At 56.7% G+C, this 23,116-nt stretch overlaps 1 protein-coding gene across 3 annotated transcripts in view; it reads right to left on the bottom strand.

Annotated features, from left to right (window-relative positions):
• Window positions 1–23,116, bottom strand: part of COL5A1 (collagen type V alpha 1 chain) — a 148,003-nt gene that overhangs the window by 46,851 nt on the left and 78,036 nt on the right. For all 3 annotated transcript variants that reach the window (XM_019718217.2, XM_019718216.2, XM_074331331.1), the window contains exons 17-31: window positions 21,825–21,878; window positions 20,361–20,414; window positions 19,129–19,182; window positions 17,929–17,973; window positions 16,278–16,331; window positions 15,615–15,659; window positions 14,921–14,974; window positions 14,619–14,663; window positions 13,694–13,747; window positions 9,471–9,515; window positions 8,534–8,587; window positions 5,063–5,107; window positions 3,113–3,166; window positions 830–937; window positions 85–138 (exon numbers count right to left, since the gene is read on the bottom strand). In XM_019718217.2, coding sequence (XP_019573776.2) covers window positions 85–138; window positions 830–937; window positions 3,113–3,166; window positions 5,063–5,107; window positions 8,534–8,587; window positions 9,471–9,515; window positions 13,694–13,747; window positions 14,619–14,663; window positions 14,921–14,974; window positions 15,615–15,659; window positions 16,278–16,331; window positions 17,929–17,973; window positions 19,129–19,182; window positions 20,361–20,414; window positions 21,825–21,878 — 819 coding nt within the window. The remainder of the gene's footprint in view (window positions 1–84; window positions 139–829; window positions 938–3,112; window positions 3,167–5,062; window positions 5,108–8,533; window positions 8,588–9,470; window positions 9,516–13,693; window positions 13,748–14,618; window positions 14,664–14,920; window positions 14,975–15,614; window positions 15,660–16,277; window positions 16,332–17,928; window positions 17,974–19,128; window positions 19,183–20,360; window positions 20,415–21,824; window positions 21,879–23,116) is intronic.

Genomic DNA, 23,116 nt, shown 5'->3' with positions numbered 1-23,116 from the left:
CATGGGAGCCACCTCTGAGATGGCAAACGGGTGACAACGCACAGGGCGGGGAGGGGGCCGGTGATGTGCCCTGTCGTAAATTACCTTTGGCCCTTGTCTTCCTGGGTAACCTGGTAACCCCGGGACTCCGAGTTTTCCCTGGGGAGAAAAAGGAGTTGCATTACACAGCTGGCACGGTATTTCTCGAAGGTCACGGTCATCACAGAGAGGCCCTGTCCTTTTGGGATGGTCTCTCCGGTAACCCTGGTTCTCCCTGCCTGACAAGCAAAGGCCTGTGAGAAGGATCGATGACATTGCTGAAGCCACAGTGACGGAGGGAGAGGCCGGATAGAAAAATTCTCTGTCGATGAGACTTTGTGAAAAAGTTCCATCCTTGGGGCAGGATGTTTGAGTCACTTATAAGCCCATTCCTGTGCATGGCCTAAAGGTGAGGTGACAGGGACAAGATGAAAGGCGGGCAGGCAGTGTTCTACAGCCGGAAGCAGGAGGTAACAGAACAACTGCACGTGGAGTCGCCCTTGAAAGCTGGTGAGTGTGGCTGCCAGGCTCTGACCCCACGCCCGAGAGCACCTGGATGAGGCAGCTGTCCTGGGGACTGGCAAAGTGCTCAGAGGGAGCAAACTTGGGACAAGAAAGGGACGCATCTGTCAACAAATTTGCTGGGGGGTTGGCAAGCATGTCAGGGTAGAGGGAATGGGATGGAAACCTGTGCAGGAACCACACCACCCACATCTAGGGGGCTCAGCGGGACGGAGTCACCAGCCTAGACGCATGAGGCCACCAAGAAAGGCCGTCCCCAGGAAGTAGTCGAGCACCCTGTGTCACATACTTTCTCCCCTGAGGGTCCCAGAGGACCTGGGTCGCCATTCGGACCTCCACGGCCTTTCGGGCCTTCAGGGCCGTCTTCCCCTCTGGGACCAGGAGGGCCAATCTCACCCTGCAAGTCAGAAAAGGGCAGGTGAGGGGTACCCCAGTCTTCAACCCCCCACCCCCATGACTCCCACCGCCGCTCTGGGAGTGAGGGGCTGGATCCCGGCCCCCTGTGGTCAGAGCCACCCGGCCAGCTCCGCCAGGGCTCCCTCAAGCAGATGAAACCTCTTCGTGTCCTGACAAGAGCCTCATGCAGCAAATCCCAGGGCCCTGCTGGATGGCCACGCTTCCCTCTGCGCAGAGGCTGGCCGGCCATTTCTAAGGGCCACACACCCCCTGCTTCCTGATGACCTTCTCTAAATCGAGGGCTTCTGCCTGAAATAACTCTGCGGAATTGAGACTTCCCCAGTTTGGGCAGAATAGCCCCTACACTGGCAGAGGTTGGGGCTGTTTCTTTTCCTGAAACCCCAGGAGTTATCACGATGGACTTCGGTCGCTGGGCCAGGCAGTCGCCTGGGCATAATTGGCCAGGATGTATCCCAGAGACAGACGGGGCCTGGATACTGCCCCAAATTACGAGGCCTGGGCCCAGACAAGGGAGAGGGCCTCGGGGCCGGCCTCGCCTCTGAGCGCCCGCCTGGACCTCTTCCCCCACTGGCGAGTCCCCCTCTGAGCGCTGGCTTCCAGGAGCAGCTGCAGGACAGCTGTGCAAAGCCCCGACCAAAATGGGCACGGCACGGAGGAGCGATATCAGTGAGCCCACTTATTATGAGACCTGATTTGTCTGCGGGTCAAGAACTCTCTGTCCCTAAGAAGAGTCCCTTTGTTATTCTTATTCAACAAAATAACCCTTTGCATGTTTACTGAGCACCTAGGAGGTGCCAAGCGCTCGGCAGAAATTCCTCTGTGGGAGAAATCAGTCTGATGACACTTGTTTCCTGGCTGACAACGTGTCCAGCTTCTGGGCTCTGTCCCGCTCCATTCCCCACAAGAGGCCAGCTCACGGGGAGGCATGCGACAGGGCAATGTCTTTTGAAATGTGCCTTCCTAATATGGACCCCAAATTCGAGTTGTCAGAGACACAGGATAAAAGGGACTTTCACCAGCCAAACTGAGGGAGGTCCCCGCCTTAATTTGGGGACTCAGGGTATGCCACCATGGAGAAAGTTCTAGAACGGCTATCTTTAGCAGCAACATAACTGGGACATAATTGTGAAATGAATCCCTCTCTTTTGTTCCCCCTCCTTCTGATGCAGGCACAGACCGCCTCTGCCTTTTCAGTCTGGGACAAAGCGCCAAGTATATGGGCTCTCGGGTTCTGGCATCTTCTGGGAGGGCGCCTGCAGGCCCGCTTCCTAGGGGGATAATGATGGGAGTCGAGAGGCACCCGGCCAGGTGTGGGCACAGCTGCTGCCCCCGCTGCGCCCACCGGGATGGCACAGGCACCCCCTTTCCTCCTGCCTCATTTGAAGCCTTTAGGGAAACTTCTAACTGTTCCCACCCAGCAGGCGTGGGCCCTGAGGGAACCTTCTGCAGGGTTGTTGGCGGCACCCTCTGCTCACTCCCCAAAACACAGTCAGTGGCCACCTGCTGGGCACCTGCCACGTGAGCAAACCCCACCCTCCCTACCACCCACCGCTTTCTCTAGAGCTAAGATAAATCAGTCATCAGGAGATAAGTAGGTTGTTGCCAGGTGTCCTGAGCCCAGCAAGAGGCTGCAGAGCGGTCTGTGTGGGGTCCTAGAAAGTACTGAAGAGAGGTTTGGGGGCCAAGATGCCCTAAGGGCTGAGGGTGCTACCCTGCTGGTGACCGGCCTATGGCCCTGGGCAGGCTGCTGTACTCCCTGGTTAGACCGGGCCACTGCTGCAGCCCCTGTCCTCTCTCTCCCAGGCACCTCGCTGAGCCAAATAAATTGCTCTCCAACCTAGAGCACTGGTCCCCACTGACCTATCTGTGTAGGGTCAGGACACAGGGCAGAGGGGCAGGTGACCACAAGCTGACCCCAGTAATTAGGGGGTTCATACCAGGTGAGAGCTGCTGCAGCCTCCAGAATGAAAGCTCAGGAGGAAACAGAGAGCCAGGCCCCGGGGCGCCCAGCTGCTCCTGCCTGCAGACCAGGAATGTCCACAGAGGCGTTATGTGGGTCCTGAGAAGCTGCCCTGTGGCCCCAAATAGCCCAGCCCCTCCTAGAGACTTCCGCGGGGCCCGCACTCCACCCGCCCTCCTGCCCCCAGATACTCACCCGGTCGCCTTTGATGCCCATGTCTCCTTTGAACCCGGGAAAGCCATCTTCTCCCTGCGCGAGGGACGAGAGAAAGCCTCGGTCTACATGCAGGAACCCCGGGATGGCTTACCCACTGCACACTCAGCACACGGTCTCAACCCAGAGCCTCTGGGCTGCAGCACAGGCGCTGGCCATGCCAGGAGGATCCGAGTGCCCAGTCCCTTGTCCCTGGTGAAGTGTGTCCCGTTAAAGCTCTGCGTTCACAGACGTGAAACTCTGTGATCGGGCCGGCTCGGCGCCCTGCAGCTGGCTGGGCCCCATGTGCATCTGAAAGCTCGGAACCACCAGGCAATAAGCAGTCGGGTGCCTGTCGGCATCCGTTTGTCACAGTGGCTCCACTGCATCCATGATGGAGTGACAGGGGTGGGGAACATGTTGGGGGGGAGCTGGATGGAAAATGCCCCCAAGGGAAACCAGACTGCTACTGCACCTCCTCACGGGAAGGAATGGGTGTGGGGAAGGGCGGGTCCTGCCTGTGGGGCTGGGCCTGACGAGCTGGTGGCCTTCCGTTCTCAGTTACACAGTCCTGCACTTTACAGGGAGCTGCACACATGTGGGGAATTGCAAATGTCTGTGGCCTGCTGTCCACTCAGGTCCCTAGCCTGGACTTTCCCAGTCGGGAACCAGAGAGAGTGCGTCCTCGAACACGGTGCACGGCGCTGCTCTGCTCCCGGGAGAGGGGCCTTGGCGGGCGTCCTCCCCGACGTTCCCAGGACCTGCATCCTGGGCTCATCCCTCTGGCCCTGGGCCACGCGGCTGGACGTGAGCTTCAAGGCGGCCGGAGCCGCACATGGAGGGAGGCAGCTTCTGAGAAGGGTCGAGCGAGGCTTTGGTCGCCTCCAGCCAGACGCCTGACCCCGGGCCTGCCATGCTGCTGACCAGCTGCAGCCTCACTACTGCTGAAGTCCAGGGGAGCAGCGCCTCACCTCCTCCCACCTCTGGCCGCTTCCCGGACCCCCGGGGACAGAGCAGTAACTCTCCCGGCCAACAGGCGTTCCCGGTGCAAGCCGGTCAACATTCTGTCAAGCAGCCCTGTCTCTGGCTAAGGGATGAGTGTGACCAACCTGGGCTCTGAAGAGCCACCTTCAACAGGACGAAGGTCCTGGGACCAATGGGATGGGAACTCAGGGATGAGGGCCTGCTCTGGTCCCTGCCAGTGGGGACATCTGCTCCTCGAGGAATGTGAGCCCTTGGGATGGACACGCCCTTGGTTCCCACGCTTCCCAAGGCCCCCAGGCTGAGGGCGGCTCCTTCAAACGCTGGGCTCAAGGCTCTGCTTTGCTCTGGACAACTTCCAGGAAGAGCCAGGACACCCTATGGGTGTGTCTGTTTCTTCTACAAAACAGCCTGAGAACAGCACCAGGGCGAGGAAGCACAGCAAACACGGGTCAAAGAGGCCCAGCTCCTATGTCTTCCAGCCCAGAGTGGCCACGTGACGAGCCACCTCAAAGAGGCCAGATTCCACAGAAAGGATCCATGCCAGGCCAGCCGGAGTCTTGGGGGTGTCCTTTCTCCCTGTCCTCCCAGCTCTGCTGAAGCTTGAAGGCTGCCCAGCAAGAGCATCTAACAACTAAATGGACCCGTTTGCCAGCTGCCTTGCAATATGGCCGGCCTGGGGAGGGGCTGGGGCGTCTGCTGGCCTCTGCAGAAGAGCGGGGCCTGTGGGCTGCATCCAGCAAGGACTTGGCCTTGGGCAGAGCCGCAAAGCCTCAACGCCTTGGCCCCACCAGGAGACATACCCACAGCTGAGGGCCTGCCCTCCTCCACTTGTCCTTTTGCAAACAGTCTGTCCCCCAGGGTGGTATCAGTTCCAACAATACTCAGAGGCAACATCAACCTCAGGTGACACCAAAGGAACCCAGCTCTGCGCCCGTCTGGGCCACCAGGGCAGGAGGAAGGGACACTCACCTTCTCACCTTTGGTACCCTTCAGACCACGGATGCCATCTGCCCCCTACACAAACAAAAAGATAAAAAGAGTGACCATGCAAACATCTGAGCCCTGAAAGCAATGGGTCTAAGCCCCAAATGCCAAGGAAGGCTGAACCCTCAGCAGCCGACACGTGAGCCCAGCCACCCCACCCCACAGACACGCTCCCTCCCGCGTGTCCCCAGTCTGCAGGCTTCAAAGGTGCCTCCTGTCCCCACATCCACGTATCAGCAATTCTGGACTGGCCTCCACTGACACCCTGTTCCCTTCCAGAAACATCCGTCTCCCCGAGGTCTGGGGAGCAGGCGGGACGTGAGGCCTGAGCGTGGGATCTGGAGTCAGGCCGGCCGGCTCGCGCCCTGACCCCCACTCAGAGCCGACAACACCCAGACTTCTGTGAACCTCGGTTTCCTCATTGGAAAGTAGGGGTGATGGCAACCCTCACCCCGCTCCTGCAGCTGGGAGGGGACACCTGCGAAGCCCTGGGGACAGTGCCTAGCACACAGTAGGCACTTAAGACACAGTAGCATGTGCCATCTAATTAGCTTCCTTCTCCAGTGTTGTTACCATGTGGTAATACGGTGTGGCGTCGTTAATTACTAATGATCACTAGTGCTTCAGCTCAGGACGCCACTCATCTCCACGCTAAACACGACCCACGGGCAGGATGCGTCCTCTGATTCGTGGCGCCAGCGTGTGATTCACCAGCAGGCGAATCAGTCCCCAGCCTGGAGTTGAGCAGCCACCCCCTCCGGCCTCCCAGCGGGGCACAGACACTGACCGCCACCTGCCACAGGCTTTCTCAGGCCACCTGCCCGCGGGACACACAGAGAGAGGCCAGGCCTCCGGATTCTGTTCCAGCTGAGGCTGCAGCTGGGCCACCTCTAGACCCGCAGGCTGCCAGCTGCCCTCTTGTGGCAAGAACTCTGCACAGACTGTGTAGTTCTGAGCCTTTCCCTGGGGCCCAGGACAGGAGCTGGGAAAAGCTGGAGAGACTAAGGGGTGGGGACAGATGCTGCGAGCTGGGCCTGGCCTCGCTCTGGAGCACAGTGTGACGCCACGAGCGCCCCGGGCTCCGTCGTCCCCGGGCCGTGAGATACTTTGGGACAGAGGAGAGGCACAGCGTTACCCTGACACCCTGATGCCGTGGGGGCTCTGGCACCAGCTCCCCTCCCTCTTGCTGTGTGGGCCAGCAGGGCTTCCACTGCCCTCACCCTTCTGAAAACAACAGGGTAGGACAGAGAATCACCAGAACCCCTCCCGACCGAGTTCTACCATTTCGTGACCCACGTCAGAGGCCAGGAGGAAACGACTGGGTTCCTCGGCCGCGCACCATGGACACTGGGGCTTCCCTGTGCACTGCACGGTGCTGAGAAGCATCCCTGGCCTTTACCTATTAGACAGCAGTAGCCCCCAGGTCGTGACAATCACAAATGTCTCCAGAGTGCCCTAGGCTGTGAACCCCTGGGCCAGCGCATCCCAAAGGCCCCGTGGCCAGTGCTGGGGGAGCAGGCCCAAAGGAGCCAGCACAGCAGAGTGAGGGGCCGCTTGGCCGCAGATGTGAGCCCAGGACGGACAGGGTTCCGGCCTGGCCTGGAGTGAATGCGTGTCTGGGGTCTCCTGCCAGCCCACCCAGCTCCTGTGGGCTCCGTGACAGGTGGGTGTGATTGTGCAGTCACGCCCAAACAGATACCCTTCAGACCAGGGCAAGACAGAGGGCAGTGGGAGATGCTTACAGGTAGTGAAATCAAAGAACAGGAGGGGCCCCTTTCTCAGGAAGAAGGCAGGACTCCCCGGGGAAAAGCTAGACCTCCCTTACCAAGGGCTGTGGGTCTCCAGTGGTGAAAGCTGGGCCACCATGCCCACCCTCCGCTGTCACCGCCCTTGGAGGCCTGTTGCTCGTTACATTTTCAAGTACCCGGGCGATTGAGAATCTATTTCTCCAATGAAAATAGCATCCAGCCCTCACTTTCCTTCCACTTGTCGCTTCCAAGTCTAACCGGATTGCACACATCGTGAATGAATTTTAATCAGATAGACAAGATAAGAGCATTCTTCATAAACATTTTAAAGCAAACACCTCTTAGCTGGCAGAAGCAGCATTATGCAATTAGCCATGTCGGGGAGCTGGCAGAGGCTTTTGCTCGGCAACAAGAATTTGTAAAATAAATATGCATAGAGCTCATATAATCAACATTTCTGCTAAATTATCACCCTTATAGAACTCGCTAGGCATGCTGGGAAAGCCCGCTGCAGCGAGAAACCTGGCCCTCCTGGTGTCATCTCTCTGCAGCAGCTCATAAGCTTGGTCCATCCCGGTCCCTGGGAAATGGAAGTCGGGCCTCTTGGGGTCCAGGAAGGGGCAGTCGATTAGGAATAAGCAAGTGTGGGTTTGGGTTCTACCGGCAGCATCAATTTGGGGGTAAAATGGGCCAAGCAACTGAAAACTGAGGTGTTGGGTTCTCCACTCTCCACCTGGCAGGGCTGCCGCACACTCGTGCACATAAATGCCTGCAAGTACAAAGCACGGGGCACCAGAGCTTCGCAGCGGTGTGTCATGCAAATCCCCCACACCAAGCGAGCTGGTTTTTATCTGTCATCACGGATTTTCCTCCACATCAAGTTAAAGTCATTTCGAAGGAATCACCACTAGCTTTTTCAAAGCTCCCGCTCACCTAGCGCTTTAAGACGCAGCAACGTGCCTGCCCTGGGAGAAGGAGGAATGCCCCCCCACCCTGCAATTTCCAGGGGCACCTGCTTCTCCGTATACGCATGCCTGGCGTGTCCAGAGAGCGGCCTAACTGGGGATTGCACTCCATGGCTCAGAGCAAACACAGTTAGCGACGCCAGACCACACGGGACCTTGTTTGGGATATTGTCCTGCAGCTCTGCGGCCTGTGTAACAAGATTCCAGAAGCCTTTCAACAGCAGAAACACAACTGTGAATAAATGGACATGCCCCACGGACTCAGCTCCCCACCCCCCAGCGGCCCAGATGCTGTCCATGGGGCCAGACTCTCCTACTTGAATGTGCAAATGGCCCAGACAGAATGTCCTCAGGAAATGAGGGGCTCTGCACCTCGGCTGAGACCACTATCTTTCAGGGGCTTTGGATGGCAGCTGGAACTTGACAAATGGTGACAATAAAAGTAGCATGAGGCAAAAGGGTGCTGTCCCGTCATGACTGATGCCACCATCATGTCATCTGTGCTGTCACAGACACACAGGGACCTGTCCCCTGCTCTGAATCAGCCCTTCCTGGGCTGGTCCCTCCCTCCCCTGCTCGGGCCCTCTGTCTGGGACCCAACGTCCCCCACACAGGCCGGGAGGACCAGGGCTATAGTTCGCACAGGAGAAAGGTTAAACCATGGAGGAATTCCCAAAGGCCGGCCGTGCAGCGCCGCGCAGGCCCACCCGACCTCCAGGAAGACCTGCAGGCAAGAATCTCACCTTGACTCCCCGCGGTCCCGGATAGCCGATTGGGCCCTGGGGGCCAGGTGGACCCTGAAACCAAAGGGGAAAGACCATGAGTTCCATCTCAGGTGGGCAGGGCATGGTTAAGTCTGGTCCACTCCTGGGTCCTTCCCGCACAAGCCGGAAAGCTTGCCCTCCATCAACAAATTCCCCTCTTGCTAGGAGCACAGAGGACATCCCAGGTCAGACTCTCGGAAGAGGCCCCTGAAGGAGACACACAGGGCCAGTTCCCACGGGCACTTGTCCCCATCCCCACGGTAAAGGCAGGGGCACACATTGTGCGTTTCCAGATGCGTGAACACCCACAACCAAACTATCTCAGGTCACACCCCCGTGATTCAGGAATGGGATGTGGGGAGTGGTGATGGGGCAGGGGCGGGCTCTGATGCTTTGGAAGGGCCAAATTGTCATTAAAGAAAGGCACTGCCAGCTGACGACCGTTCCCGCCTTCTGGAGCAGGTGTGGCTTGGGGAGGTGGGATAGGAAGGGCCAGCAGTGGGCTTCTGCCACAGTCAGTGCAGTGGGCAAGTCCCCGGCGGCTCAGGCCACCCAGAAACTCCACCCAGCATCCCCCACACTCACACTCATCTTGGGCCCTAACCACACAATGGCGATGGGTCAGGAGGAGCCGTGGCCCGGAGCCTGCATGGGTGCCCAGTTTCTGCCTGGTCAAGGTCGGCTGCACCTGTACCCCATGTGCAGAAGCTGAGGGTGGGGTGAGGTCCATAGACCCAGACAGGATGGAAGGACCCAGCTTCTCGGTGGAATGTCCCTTCGGCATAACCACCCGAGGACGGGCACAGATGTCCCTGCTCATTCCCTTGCGAGCACGTGTCGCAGAGCAGAAGGGGGCTGAGAGCCCCAAGGCTGGCCTTGCACGGGGCACTGGAGGGGTGGCAGGCGGTGTACCTACCTGGCCTCCCTTCTCTCCTGGAGGGCCTTCTTTGCCAGGGTGCCCCTGTCACGAAAGAGAAGGGCTGCGTTCGTCAGTGGCCACTCAGCAAGCAGACTGCCCCTTCAGCAGTCTTACAACATAGGGGAAGGAGCTGGGGTCCCTCTCATCTCCTTCCCTCCCCATGAAAACAAAAGCGGGGAGCTAAGCTCGCTCAGTCACACCCAGCCACGCCCAGCCACGTGGCCGGGCTAGTCCTTTAGCCCCTGACCCTCGGCTGCTTCACCTGCAAAGTGGGAAAGCCCGGGCCTGGCAAGGGCTGGAGTCGACTCTGGAGGAGACCACACTTCCAAACCCACAGGTGTGCTGCAGGCACGGTTGTGTGCCAGTGTCTCCTGACTCTGTTGGTACCCAGCCCGCCCCCAACTGTGGGTGAGTGGGAAGAGCAACGACAAGGGCATTTGTTCAAGGTCACTCAGCAAAACAAATCTGTGGCCGAACAAGGAGCAATGAGGTGGGAGCAGACCCCTGGGCACCATGCTTCCTAGACTAGCGATCCAGGTTCTGTCTGCAGATCACAAAATCTCCACTGTCGGGGATGTGAAGACAGGCAGGGCAGGGGCTGGGCGAGCCATATCCTGGCATTTTCCAGGGGTCCGAGCACCTTCCCAGGCCTTTGTGCAGGTGCCTCCATCACTCCCCCTGCGCAGCTGATGCAGATGGAGGGGGAACTGGGGGGAAGGGGGACTTATCCTCCATGCCACAGATGTGGAGCTGAGGCCCAGGGGAAGCGGCTATGGCCCCTTGCTCACATGCCCACCAGCCATGACCAATTCCATTCTCAGGAATTCGAGCTTCTCTGACTTTCCCACCCAAGCTGGCCACTAGATGTAATGCCCTTGAGCTCACGAGACAAACACTGATAATAAAAGCAGAAAGATAAGTATTGTCTGGAAATACAGCTTCACCCCCAGGCCTGCCTGATTCTACTCCTGGTTACACCTGACCCGCTGTGTGACCTTGGGTAGGTCGCCTGTGCTCTCGGGGCCTCAAGTTTCTCATGTGTAAGATGAGGCGGTGGGCTGGAAGCTCTTTCAGCTTGAGAGTTCTAAAGACCTAGGACTCTATTTCTGGCACACGGCAACGTTATAAAGACCCAAATCTCATCTCTTTGAATAAATAGGGGTGTGTGTGTTCTTTTTAACTTTTGTTAGTTGTGCAATTGGACTTGATACAGTTGCAAACAAGCTATCGTGGTGACAAAGCAAGTGGGAGGGCGCCAAGCCCCTTTGCAGGGTGGGTACCCTCAGGGAGCCTGGTGGCACCAGCCTGTGAGGGAAATCAGCCACGGGTAGGACCACGCCTGCGGCTCCAGCCCAGAGGGAACACACCACCCACCACACTGCCTTCCAGAAACAAGGCTCATGGCGCCAGCACCTATGATGGTGGCCTGGACCCAAATTGGGCCCAGGGGAAGATGCTTTGCTTCGGGGTGGCCAGAAGGGAGTGAGTCCTGCTCCCTCTCCTACATGGGTTTTTGGGGGCCTTTACTGGTTTCCATCAACCACAGACATTTTTCTATTCAGAACTGAAGTGGAGGGGGTGTCTGTGGGTGGCCAAGGCCCAGGGTCCGAGTGACAAGCACTGGGGGGGCACACCCCACGTCTCGGTCACTCAGGGAGCAAGGAGCTCCTCCACGTGGTAATGTCGCCACTTAAGGGTGGAGATAATAACATAGCTGCCGAGGAGATAACACAAAGAGCGCATGTGACTGACAGATCTGAGCAATTATCAAGTTATTACTATTTGAATTGAGGTCAAACTTCATTAGACACATTTTAAGTTGTATTTATAGAATGAGAGTAACTATTGGGGGAGAACAAAGCTAGCTTTCTAAAAATGTTTGAATAGAACAAGATGAGAGGAAACATACCAAAATAAGGGTGACTGAGTTTTCTGCAATGAAAGGCCAGGCCATTTTCCTCTATCTTTCTACTGGTTTACATTTTTCCAATATTCTGTAATGAGCGTTACTTTCATAACGGAACACTAATAAAGCTTAAATTATTTGTATTTGATATTTTTCTGATTAAAAAAGTAACATATGTTCATTGCAGACAATTAGGTAAGTGGAAAACAAAATTAAAATCTTTCATAAGCTGCCCACACACAGCACGAAAGCCGACTGTGACAGCGCCCCTCTAATGTAATTTCTCGGCACATGTGCATGCAAAATTGGCATCGTGTGCCATAGTTTTAATTTAATATTATACAATGGCCTTGTCTCCCGTCACGGAATATTGCCGAAACTCAATTTTTCCTGGCACTGCAATATTCCTTTGCATCATAACTTGTTGACCCACTTCCCTACCGTACGCTAGCCAGAACGATCGAACAATACGTCTCAGTGCACTGAGTCTGCTCTGAAAAACCTCTGGCTTTTTGAGGGTTTGTAGTCAATCTTCCTTTTCTTAAGCCAAAACCAAAACCATAGCAAACCAACACAGGGGGCAAAAGAAAGAAAACCCTCTCTTTAAGGCTGCTCAGCAATGCGCTGCCTCTGTAAAGGAGAAACAAAATGTTTTTAAATCTTTCTTTCCCTCCAAGTTCACATAAAAAACTGGCTCGCTTCTCCGGCTTGCAGTGTCCCTTTTCATCCTTTGCTTTCAGCATCCTTGGTCACACTCAGACAGATCCACTGTACATTCGCATTGTAAAGTTTAAATGTTGGTTGGCAAAGAGAAATGGAGAGTCTACAAGAGGCAGCCTAGTGGCACCCCGGCAAGGGTTATCTTAAAGGCCCCCGTTTCTCCATAGACTCTGAAAGGAAACTGGTGAGTCTTCAGAGACCCCAGTGCACTGGAGGTTTCAGTGTGGGGAGGGGCTCCATGGCGGAAGTGGTGAGGTGAGGGCAGTGGGCTCCGGGCAGCCCACTCCACTCCCAGGCACCGCCTCCTCCCTGCAGGGCCACGGCCGTGGGCTTGACACATTGTGGTAAACGCTCCATTGACATTAAAAATTGCAGGAAATGAACAGAACGAAAAAAACGACTAGAAGAATAACGTCCACCTGCCATCAGTGGTTTAACTCATGGGGGTGGGATCGGGGATGATTCTCATTCTGTTGTCATTTCATTTATTTTCCTAAGCTTCCATAACAAGTTGTCCTATTTTATAATTTGAAAATGCAATTAAGTGTAAATGTAAATTAAAGAACATAAATGACACATTGTGAAATATTCATCACTTCCTCGCCAAGCTCCCAGAAGTCTAGGGGACCGAAGCCCCAAAACGGTTCCCGTGGGAATGGATGGTTGGAACCTGCTGGTTCGGATACGGTGGGATGACGGGCCATCTGTGATTCACGGGACCCAACAATTCTCAGCCATGAAAACGCAAAGACGGTCGTATGTTCAACGATCACCAATCACTCACTGAAGTATTTAAACTTCCTCACAGTTGTTAACGGTGGGATTAAAACAACAAAATCACTGTTTCTGAAAAATTAATTTGGCTAATCTTGTTTTCCGAAACAGGCGCACTATGCATCGTTAACTGAATACTCTAAAAAAAAACCCACCAGCAACTTACAAAGAGGATGGTGGGTACCGATAAACTGTTACACACCCACACCCCACACAGGCCCAGCGCTTGTCACGTCCCCACTCCTCGCCCTTCACACAGATTGGGTTTGTCACTAACTCGCTATTTCTAGGCGTTACCCAATTTGGCTCCACAGCTGTGTGTTCACACATTGCAAATGCATTTGTTAGTCACCCTCCCTTCTCGGTGTGCGATCCCTAAAAATATACTCAGCACACACTGCCCTTCCCTTCAAACACAGGTGACACATGCAATCGCTTGGAGCCCAGCCCAGCCCTCCACAGAGTTAAAAATGCAAGGCTGAGTTTTGATAAGAAATCCGTCCACCCTAACAAATGACTCACACTCCTATTCATGCAATCACCACCCTTTCATGGAAACGCGCTACAGAAAGTGTGTCCAAAACCCAGTAATTACCTGAGCAATCCAGCTTGAGTTCTCAAATGGGTCTTCATCAAAGCAGTTGGGAGACAGTGAATGAGGGCCCCACACACACAGCGTCCCCAGAGCAAGAGAGGCAGCAGGTGGCCTGGGTTCCCAGCCCCCATCCGTGGGACAGACGTGTGTATGTGTGTGTGTGTGTGTGTGAGAGAGAGAGAGAGACAGAGAGACAGAGAGGATGAGGGGGGCAGGGCTACTCACTGGGGGTCCATCAGCGCCGGGCATCCCTGGGAGGCCTGGTTTACCCAGGGGACCCTAGAACAAACCAGAGGCTCCGTGAACAGATGCTCCAGGGGTCCCAAGGGTCCCTTTGGCTGCACGCCCTCTCTACATGGCCCCGGGGTTACTTTTCAGCACTTCTGCCCCAAAATGTTTGCTGAAAAGGGTGCTCAGAGGTGTTCTGCCCCCACTGGCTTCAAAGCGTTTAGCCACCAGGGGCACCAGTGAGGGCAGGTCACCCCTCGCTGTTTCCAGGGCCTTCGGGTTCTGAGATTGGAACACCTGTACCCACCAGGTGAAGACAGGAGCGCCAGGCCCTGCAGCGCCCAGCAAGCCCCCCAGGCGGTCATGGTGCCCTGAGAACCACCCTGAGAGGTCACCCTGCTGGTCCCCACAAGGCGCTTTGAGGTAACTGAAGTCGCTGGTGCCTGGGGTCAGGCCGCAGCTCTGAAGCGCCAGAGTGTTTGTGGGTCTCTCCCCGGCACCTAGGAGGAGTAGGTGCCAAGGAGATACTTAGGGTTGCCAGATTTAGTGAAAACAAAACAACAAAACAAGATGCCCAGTTAAAGCTGGGTTCCAACAAACACAATAGCTGAAATTTAACTGGGTGTCCCATGTTTATTTTTCTTCCTAAATCTGGAAACCCTACATGGCTAGAGAGTGAATGAATGACTGAATGAATTTATAAGTCAATGAATGACACGGATCCATGATCGTCCCCTTGGCTCAGTGCTTGGTGACCTGGCCTTCGCCACCTCTGGGGGAGGACTGAGGGTCATGTCACAAGCGGGCAATGATTGGCATTCCTGACCAGCCTGCACTCTGGCAGGAGCCGTGCTTCCTGGGTGGGTGGGAGGCACCCTGACGGCAGGCAGTGGCACCCCTACATCCAGCTCAGCCCACCTACCTTTTCTCCTGGAGGACCGATTGCACCCTGGGGACCTGGAAGACCCTAGGAGGGGGAGAGTAGGGCAGAAAGGTCAGGAACTGGTTGGCTCAGAAGCCCTCCCTGCCATCGTCCACCTTCCCCGACAGTCTCCCTCATCCAGGCACCGACCGGGTTCTAGGTCACCTCCAGGCTGCAGGCCCCTTGGGGCTGGACCAGCAGCTTGGGGCAGCGCGCAGTGACTGCTCAGGCCCAGGGCACTGCACTGAAGACTTGCCCCTCCCGCTGCTCGCTGCCCAGGAGCCCACCCCGGACCCACTTACCTGGGCTCCTGGGTTGCCCTGCTGTCCCGGGGGGCCAGGCTCTCCCTGGGGACCCTACAAGAAACAAAAGCAAAGGCACTCAAGGGGGCTCTGGAGGGCGGGCAGGGGTAACTGCACCTCCTTCCTTAGGCCCGGGTGCCCCTTCCTGGTCTCTCGTCCTTTCCTTCTGTTCTCATGCCCAAGCAAGTGCCAGAGGGGGATGCCCAGATAGGAAAAGGCAGGGGCCCAGTGGCAGACAGCGGAACCAGACCAGCACCTGCAAGGCTCGCGACATGGACCCCGATGCGAGGCGCATTCGTTGCTGTTTGTGAACACACCCCGGAGAGCCGCCAGGAAGGAGCACGGGAAAGACTGACCAGAAAATTCCCACACCATCCCGCCATGCTGACGTCTGCCAGTGCCCTCAGACTAGACAGAGGGCCCATGAGGCCTCTCTCAGGGGGCGTCACATGTGCTGATCACAGCTCGTCATGTGCAATGACAAAGGACTTCCCTCCACACCTGGGCTGACCGTCTGGCTTCAGAAGGAATAAGCATGGACCACAGGCTTAGCATGAGCTCTCCCCGGCCACCCCTCCCCCCAGGCCTGCTCCACCCCTTCTGGTTTCCATGGCAATAGGTCTCCCTGGCCTGGCTAGGAGTGAGCACAGAGTTATCACCATGAGGCCAGGCAGTGGGGACACCTGAGACTTACCACGTTTCCTTTCGGACCTGTTTGGCCATCCATACCCGTCACACCCTGGATGAGATTAAAAAGAGATGGAATGCTAAGAATTAACAATGCTCAGAAGGAAAATCCCACTCAACAGGCTTGGCCCCCGCCTGCCATGTGCCAGAGGCACATCCTTTGGGGACGGGGAGGAGCTTCATCCCAAAGAAATCCCAAGGGTGGAGGATTAGTGGAGCTGCCAGGCCCAGTGTGTGGGGCAGGCCCTGAGTTCTCAGGGAGCAGGGCAGATGGACTGAGAGGGTGGATGGGCCAGGCCTGGCCCTGAGAAAGCTGCCCAACGGGACAAAGCCCCACTGGAACCACAGGCTTCTATCTCCTTCCAGAAATTTCCAAAAGCTGCTAGAAATGCTTTCAAGCAGGGAGGAAGTGTGGCATCCTGGTTACTGTTTGTAACAGCACATCTATATGCAGGAAAGGGAGAGTTGTAAAGCCAACTGGCCTCTGTGCTTCCACCTGCAAACCCACACCTGCTGGGAAGTTTCTTTTGCACGTGAGCATCAGAGCCCAGTTGACACCTCACACCAGCTTTGGGCAAGTATGCATGGCGGCCAGCACGGTGAGCAGCCCGAAGGCCCGAGTGGGCCACAAGGTGGGCTGGGGGGTGTGGAGGGCAGTGATGGGACTTACAGGAGGTCCAGGAGGGCCCGGGGGACCCTTTGGCCCCAGCAGACCACGCGGTCCCTGCAAAAGGAAAGAGAAGGGAGGCTCAGACTCGGCCCAGGGTCCTGGGCCCCTGGCCTCCTCCAGGCAAATCGTGCAGCCACGCTCAGCCCCACTCATTCCAGAGGCTGCTGCGGCAGGTCTCCAGGCTGCCCAGGGAGTGGGGCCAACACCCCCTCTTCTCCCTGCTTCCTCTCCTCTCCACACCTCACCTCTCCACCTCAGCTCTGGGAAGTGGAGGCAGGGTGCCTGGGATTGATGAGGGGGTCAGACAGGAGATCAAGGGGTGCCCCAGGGAAAGGCGAGCCTTTCAACTCGACGGGTGCCCTTTCACGTTTGCTCAGGGCGGGTGAGCACAAAAGCTCCCCTACGTGATGCCCAGTTATCCTCTGCTGCAAGGAGCACTTTGGTCCAGTTCTCGTTTCCAGCTCCCTCTGCAGTCCCTCTGTGCAGTGACATGCGACTGCATTTCTGACATGAGATTCCGTGGGCGCAGGGAGGACAGAGGTGGGAGAAACTAGGTCTCTGACGGGAACATCGTGACTAAACGCATGGAGAGGAAGTCTAGAGCTCAGATCTTTTCTGGGATGGCCACTGTGCACCCTCCCCGGCAGTGAGGGGCACGTGTGTGGGCACGGCCCCAAGGCAGCACTGTCCCTAGGATCTGAGCAGTGACATAGCTAAATCACTGCCTGCCCGGGGAAGGAGGCCACATCCTGGTCACACACACCTGCCCCGCCTCCTGGGGCATTATGGAGCCTTTGATGGAGGCACAGTGGTTTCAAATGCCCTTCGTTTTCATAGAACCTTCGCAGATGCAGTAGATGAGAAATCCTTCCCACGTTCACTGCTGCTTAAATGTTCCCTTCGTTATTCTAATACCTCGTCATATAAATTTTTTTAGAAGTTAATGACCGAGAAGGTATCGCTTAGACATGTGTTAAACAGAGAGCTGTGTTGATGAATTCTCCTTCGTGGCTAATCAGACATCTAGGGTATAATTTAGTCCCAAATGAACGTGCAAATGCCGACCCCAGGCTCTGCTCCATGCAGCGTTCGCAATATTTCTCCTCAATTCACATTACCAGATGCGTACGGCCCCATTGATGTCGATAAAAGAAATGAGATGTTCGAAAAGCAACAGTGAGTGAAAAGTAATTAATGTCCTTTTATTGCTGAGGAAATTTGCTTTGGCCCTAAATAGAAATCAGCTTCGGGAACAGCTTTCTGATGCCCGGCCAGGGGCATGCTGCCTGAACGCTCCTTATTGGAAAGTGTGGCCATCAAAAAGGGTGGCAAACTCTGGCTGATTCAGGCCCTGCAACTGCCCATGGACACCCACCATGATGGACCCTGGAGGCCCCACAACCCTCAGGGACCTGCGCGTCCTCCTCTGGGGGGGCAAGCTCGGCTCGACGCCTCAGCACTGTCCCACCACCCTCCCCGGTGCTCCTTCTTTTCCCACCCAGGGAAACCCTCAGCTGTGTCTGGGGAAAGGCAGAGCCATTCTCTAAGCTACACTCCAAGTCTATCCCCAGATCTGCCCAGAGGCAGCCTCCTCAGACAGCCTGTCACCATAGTAAGGGGACACAGAGTCCCATCCGGTCAGCACACTTACAGGCTCCCCAGGCAGCCCTCTGGGCCCCACTTCTCCATCGTCACCCTGTAGGGGAGAAAAGAGGCAACGTTGAGGGCCCAGCTCTGACGCCTGGATGCCAGACAGGGTAGTGCGGCCGTCAGCTGTGCCAAGCACTCTGGCCTGGGGCTGCCCCAGCCTTCGGCCAGGTTTCTAAGTCCCTGTGCCTGCCCGAAAGCCTGGGACGTCCTCATTCCCGAAAGCTGCAGGTAAGAGGGGAGGTCTGGCGCTCTGGGACTCCGCTCAGGAGCTCACAGACCACCGCTCCAATGACGGGAAACTGGGCAGAAAACATCATGTGATCAAAGGATTTGGTTACTTATAGGTTATGATAGAAATGAAGGAAAGAATGATGGCCAGAAACTAGACAGAGCTAGATACACAGATGATAGATGATAGGTGATAGACAGGTAGCTGGATGGATGGACAGACGGACGGACAGACAGAGGATAGACAGGAATGTGAATGACAGAAACCAAGCCTTCCCTCAAAGACCCCCAAAGAAATCGCTTGAGTGACGGGGGTGTGGGGCGGGTCTAAAGCCCACGGTTGTGCTTCTCTGCCACAGGACCCTTCTGCTTCAGTCTAAGGACAACACAGGGCCTGCAGCCCCGGCTGACACCCCTGACACCCCCGGAACGGGTGCACAGCCCCTTGGGAGCAGCCCACCGCTGGCCCAGCCCCCAGCTTGGACAGCAGCGTCCCTGCCTCCCTCTGCCCCACACACCCAGTCTCTCCCCACCTCAGGGCCACAAGGCACTTTCTAGACTCCCCATTCTATTCCTCTCCCCAAACCCTCGAGCTCTGCCCCTCGCTGCCTCCTCTGACCCTCACTCAGGTGCCATAAGCTCTCCAGACACCTGTCCTCCCAGTGCCACCTGGGCACCTGTCTCCTGGAGTGAGAGGTGCTCCTTCTGAGACCTCTGATGGGTGACAGCCACGTCTGGATGTGGCAGGTCAGCGGGAAGCGTCAAGTCAATGAAGACATTTGCTACTTGCTGTTATCTCAGAAGTTCTGGGTGACCTGTATCTCTACCCCTTCCTCTGCCCACTCACGGTCCCCTCAGCCTCTTGCACTGTCCACGTGCCAGTCTCACTGACACCGGCATTTCAAGTGTTTTCCTGCCAAAGTCACTGAAGCATCGGACAAGTGGGTACAGCTGAGAGACACCAGATACGTACCCTTTCTCCGTCGTCTCCCGGAGGTCCCGGAGGGCCAGAAGGACCAGGGTCACCCTAGGAAGTCAACCAGGGTCAGGGTTAGCCACCCCGGAGCAGGTCACACATGCTTGTCCCAAGTTCCCCGTTTCGTCTGTCTCTAATTCTGAGACTAAAAATCGCAAACCATCTGTAGCCTTTCCTGGAATCAGGAGATCCATCTGGAGGCCTTGCACGCCGGTGTGACAGGCTCACACTGGCTGCAGACACTCACCCAGGAAACCGGCGTCCTGGGGCAGCTGTACTGGACGGGGCACCAGCAAGGCCACAGGCGAGCAGCCCCCAGGACACTAGGGCAAGGGCTGAGCTACACCCTGCCACCTCTTCCCCAGCCCTGTACTGCCTCCAGGAAGGGCCACCACCTGGACTGTGAGCGCCAGGAGGGTCGGCGCCGGTCGCCTCTCGTCGCCACAGCTTTGGGCCGCGGACGCAGCTGCTGCTCAATATGTGCTCATCAGTCAGTCAGACGGACTGGCCCTGACCCAGCGACTGCCTCCATTCCAGCTTCCACGTGCGTGTTGGAGCACGTGGACGAAGCAGCTTGGGCAAATCGCAGCAGCCATCTCTCAGTGTGAGGGACCGTGACAGATAAACTCACCGCCAAAGCCGACAAATGCATGTGAGTGCGCGTGTGCCTTCCCAAGGTGCCCAAATATAAACGAAACATTGTCTACTTCAAAGGAAATGTAGAAAACGCCCAGTGGAGACACACAAACCGGCCGAGAAAGCCAGGGCAGGCCACCAGGTGCAGGGTGCCGCACCCTCTCCAACAGGAGCAGCCATGGCCTGTCCCCACCCCCCAGAATCACCACTCTCATGATGCAAAGGGTCCCCAGCCACTCCCGAAATGGCAGCCACTTGGACTCCCTGAAGCTGAGAAAGGCCCGTGTACCAGAAAGTGGGTTTCTAAACAAGAGCCCCTGCCAGTGAGTGGACCCCATTGGCTCTTCCGTAATAAGCAGCAGCTAAGAAATCTGCTTTCTTTGGGCCGACTTTCCATCAACAAAGTCATCACATGTTCATTTCCATTCCCCATCCCCATGCAGTTCCTTTAGTGGCCATGTTGGAATTGAGGGGACCCAACCCCCACACAAGCAATCTATGGCCGGCTGCCTGGAACGGTCTCTTGAGAGACCTCAGCTGCACAAAACCCATCAGGCCTTTGTGCCGGGAACTCTCAGGCAGGAAGCACTTACCCTGTGGCCCTTCTCTCCCGGCAGCCCAGCCAGGCCGTCGAAGCCGCGGTCACCCTGTGCGGAGGACAGAGAGCTGCTCAGAGACCACCCTGCAGTGATGGCCGCCCTTCCTTGGGTCATGATTCCGGCAGCGTCTATGCACCCTCGGCCCCAGGCCCCTGCGTGTGGTGGCCTCCGGCCTGCCTGTCACCACACTCTCTACTGCCTTGGGTCCATACTCCGGGCCTCTTCTCCCCAGACACCGCCAAAGGCACAGACCGGCCGTATTCTGGCCGACTGCTGAGAAGCTGGTGTGTGCTTCTGCCTGCCTGTCATGCTCCTCACTGTGCCCTCAGAGCCCAGCGCGCTGCGCACACAGGTGGCTCTCAGACTCATCCGGGTGGACTGGCATCCCAGCTCCTGGGCCAGCCCTCCTGCTTCCCCGGCTGCCTCCTGGAGGCCAGGAACAGAGCCTGGCCCACAATGTTGTAAACCTCGTAGGTGAGGTGAAGGGCAGGCTCACTCAGGCTTTCAATACATTAGTGTTGAAAGGAGACCACGATTTATTGAGAGAGATGCTGTAAGACTTTCTTCCCCCAGGTCACTGAAGACCAGAGCCTGTCACGAGGTCAGGACACCTGGGGGCACCTGAGAGTCCATCCGCGCCAGTTATTAGGTGAACAGGTGGAGTGGACACCCGGCCGTTTTGGTGACTCAGTCTCCATTGTCCCTCCCAGATAACAGCTGCTGTCCCCACTGTGGGCCTCTCACTGGGGAGTCTTCATTTCCTCTGGCATCTTGCATGGCCTTGGACAAACCCTTCTAGGAACTGAGGAGGGAGGGAGGACCAAGAATTAAGGGTGGGGAGGGCTTCACACCAAAGTCAGGGGCAGAGGGATGGCCACATGGTGGAACCACGGCAGCCGGGAGGGAGTGCGGTTTCCGTGGGCTCCGGCTGGTGTGCCCACTGCAGCTTTTGTTCGTGACACACGTGGGGTCCTGTACTCACCCACATGCAATGTCTCTTCTTACCCCCAGCGCCAAGGAGCCCAGATCTGGACAAGGTGACTTCCTGGCCCGTGGATTTGTGAGCCTGAGAACTTCAAGGCCACCCCTTCCCCTTATCGGTCAGTCCCCGTGTACGTGGCCTTTTCATCTGTACATGCGCAGGTTTTCATAGTTGGAGTCCCAACCCCTCATGCTCACCACTCACTTGAAAGGAACAAATCTGCCACCTAAACTACTGCCAACTATCATATGTGCCCACCAACCCGTCTTGATGTCAACATGCCAGAGTGACCCAAATAGAAGCAGCTTCACCCCCACGGTCCTACCCTCAGATGGACGCAAGCATCATGAGGTATTACTTGTCATCATAATTACATTTGTCATTATAACCTGTCACGCGGTCACATCATCAACATGGTGACAGCGATGATGGTGACCTGGTACCAGGACACCGGGAGGCCGGGAGTGGCAGCCTACCTTGGGGCCAGTCTGTCCAGGCATCCCTCTTGCTCCGTCACTGCCAGCCCGCCCCTGGAACAGACGAGGGCAAAACATCACCACAAACAAGACCTCTGAGCGGTGGCTTCCTATGAAACCAGGGAGGGAGAGCTCCAGGCCCGCGTGGCCGGGATGGAGTCGGGGGGCTGCTGGGCGCTCACGCATGGCTCTGGTCCTTCCGGGCCCTGCCATCCTGAACCACCAGACGGGGATAATGCCCCTTGCCCCTGTGTTTGGAGATGACGGCCTGAGGTGGCAGGTGAGACCTTGCCGGAGGAGTGACTAAGAAGCCATGTCAGTCTGCAGGACGGTCAACCGACTGTCAACGCGGGAGAGAGCATGCCCTTGACACCGGTCCAGCACACATTTGCTTTCCACCATTCGGAAGTCAAACTAAAGATCAACAGTCGCAGCGTTACAGAGAGCAAGCACCTGGTGTTAGTCCAATGGACTAAAGGGGAAACTGAGGTCTGAAAGGGAGGCTTGTCTTGCTGAGGCCGCACACCTAAACACAGGCAGGGTCTGGGCTGTAAGCAAGACCCCCCATCCGCGGGGGCCACCCCCATGGCCATTACTTCCAGCTAAGGAAGCAGTCTAAGACAAGCTCGTGGTCCCCACCTGACTGGCTGTGGTCTGCAGGGCAGGGCTCAGGCCTACCTACCGGGGTCCCCTACCGGGGTCCCCTCTAAAGGCCCACAAGCCCCCGGGAGAGCCCCAACAGGCTCGAGATCTTCCAGACAGCGGCAGGGACTCGGCCGGATGTCCACACGCTAAGAAGGAACATCTGCCAGCTGAGAGTAAAGGGCTGGCCCACATCAACAGCTGGTCTCTGCTCCAGGTTCCCTGTGCACCTGATCAAACGAGGCCATCGCCCAGTGACTCATGACAAGCGGGGAGAACATCTGGAGAGTGGCCACTTTGGGTCTCAAAGTACAACAAAGGCAGTATGGCGACAGCAGAGGAGAAAGAAGCGAACACTGGATGGGCCACAGGAGACGGTCTGTGCTCCCTTGCGTTAAAGGTTGCGAGAGCTGCCGAGGATGAAAAGCCGTCTCAGAGAAGGCGCCCAAGTGACACAGCCCCGGGCGAAATACAGACGTGACGCCAGGGGATACCAATGGGGAGACTCTCTTCAAATTTCCAAACACTTCCAGAAGTCAAGGGAAATTCATCAGAAAAGTTGCCACGATGTCACAGCACGACAGCACTGGCAAGTGTGCCGAGGCTTCCGTCACTCAGTGGCTCCTTGCGGGCTGCCCCACAAAGGACGG

Source organism: Rhinolophus sinicus, linkage group LG04 (assembly GCF_036562045.2).
Source record: "Rhinolophus sinicus isolate RSC01 linkage group LG04, ASM3656204v1, whole genome shotgun sequence".
NCBI lineage: Eukaryota > Metazoa > Chordata > Mammalia > Chiroptera > Rhinolophidae > Rhinolophus > Rhinolophus sinicus.
Note: the sequence above shows the minus strand (reverse complement) of the source record. Positions and strands in the feature narration are given on the sequence as shown.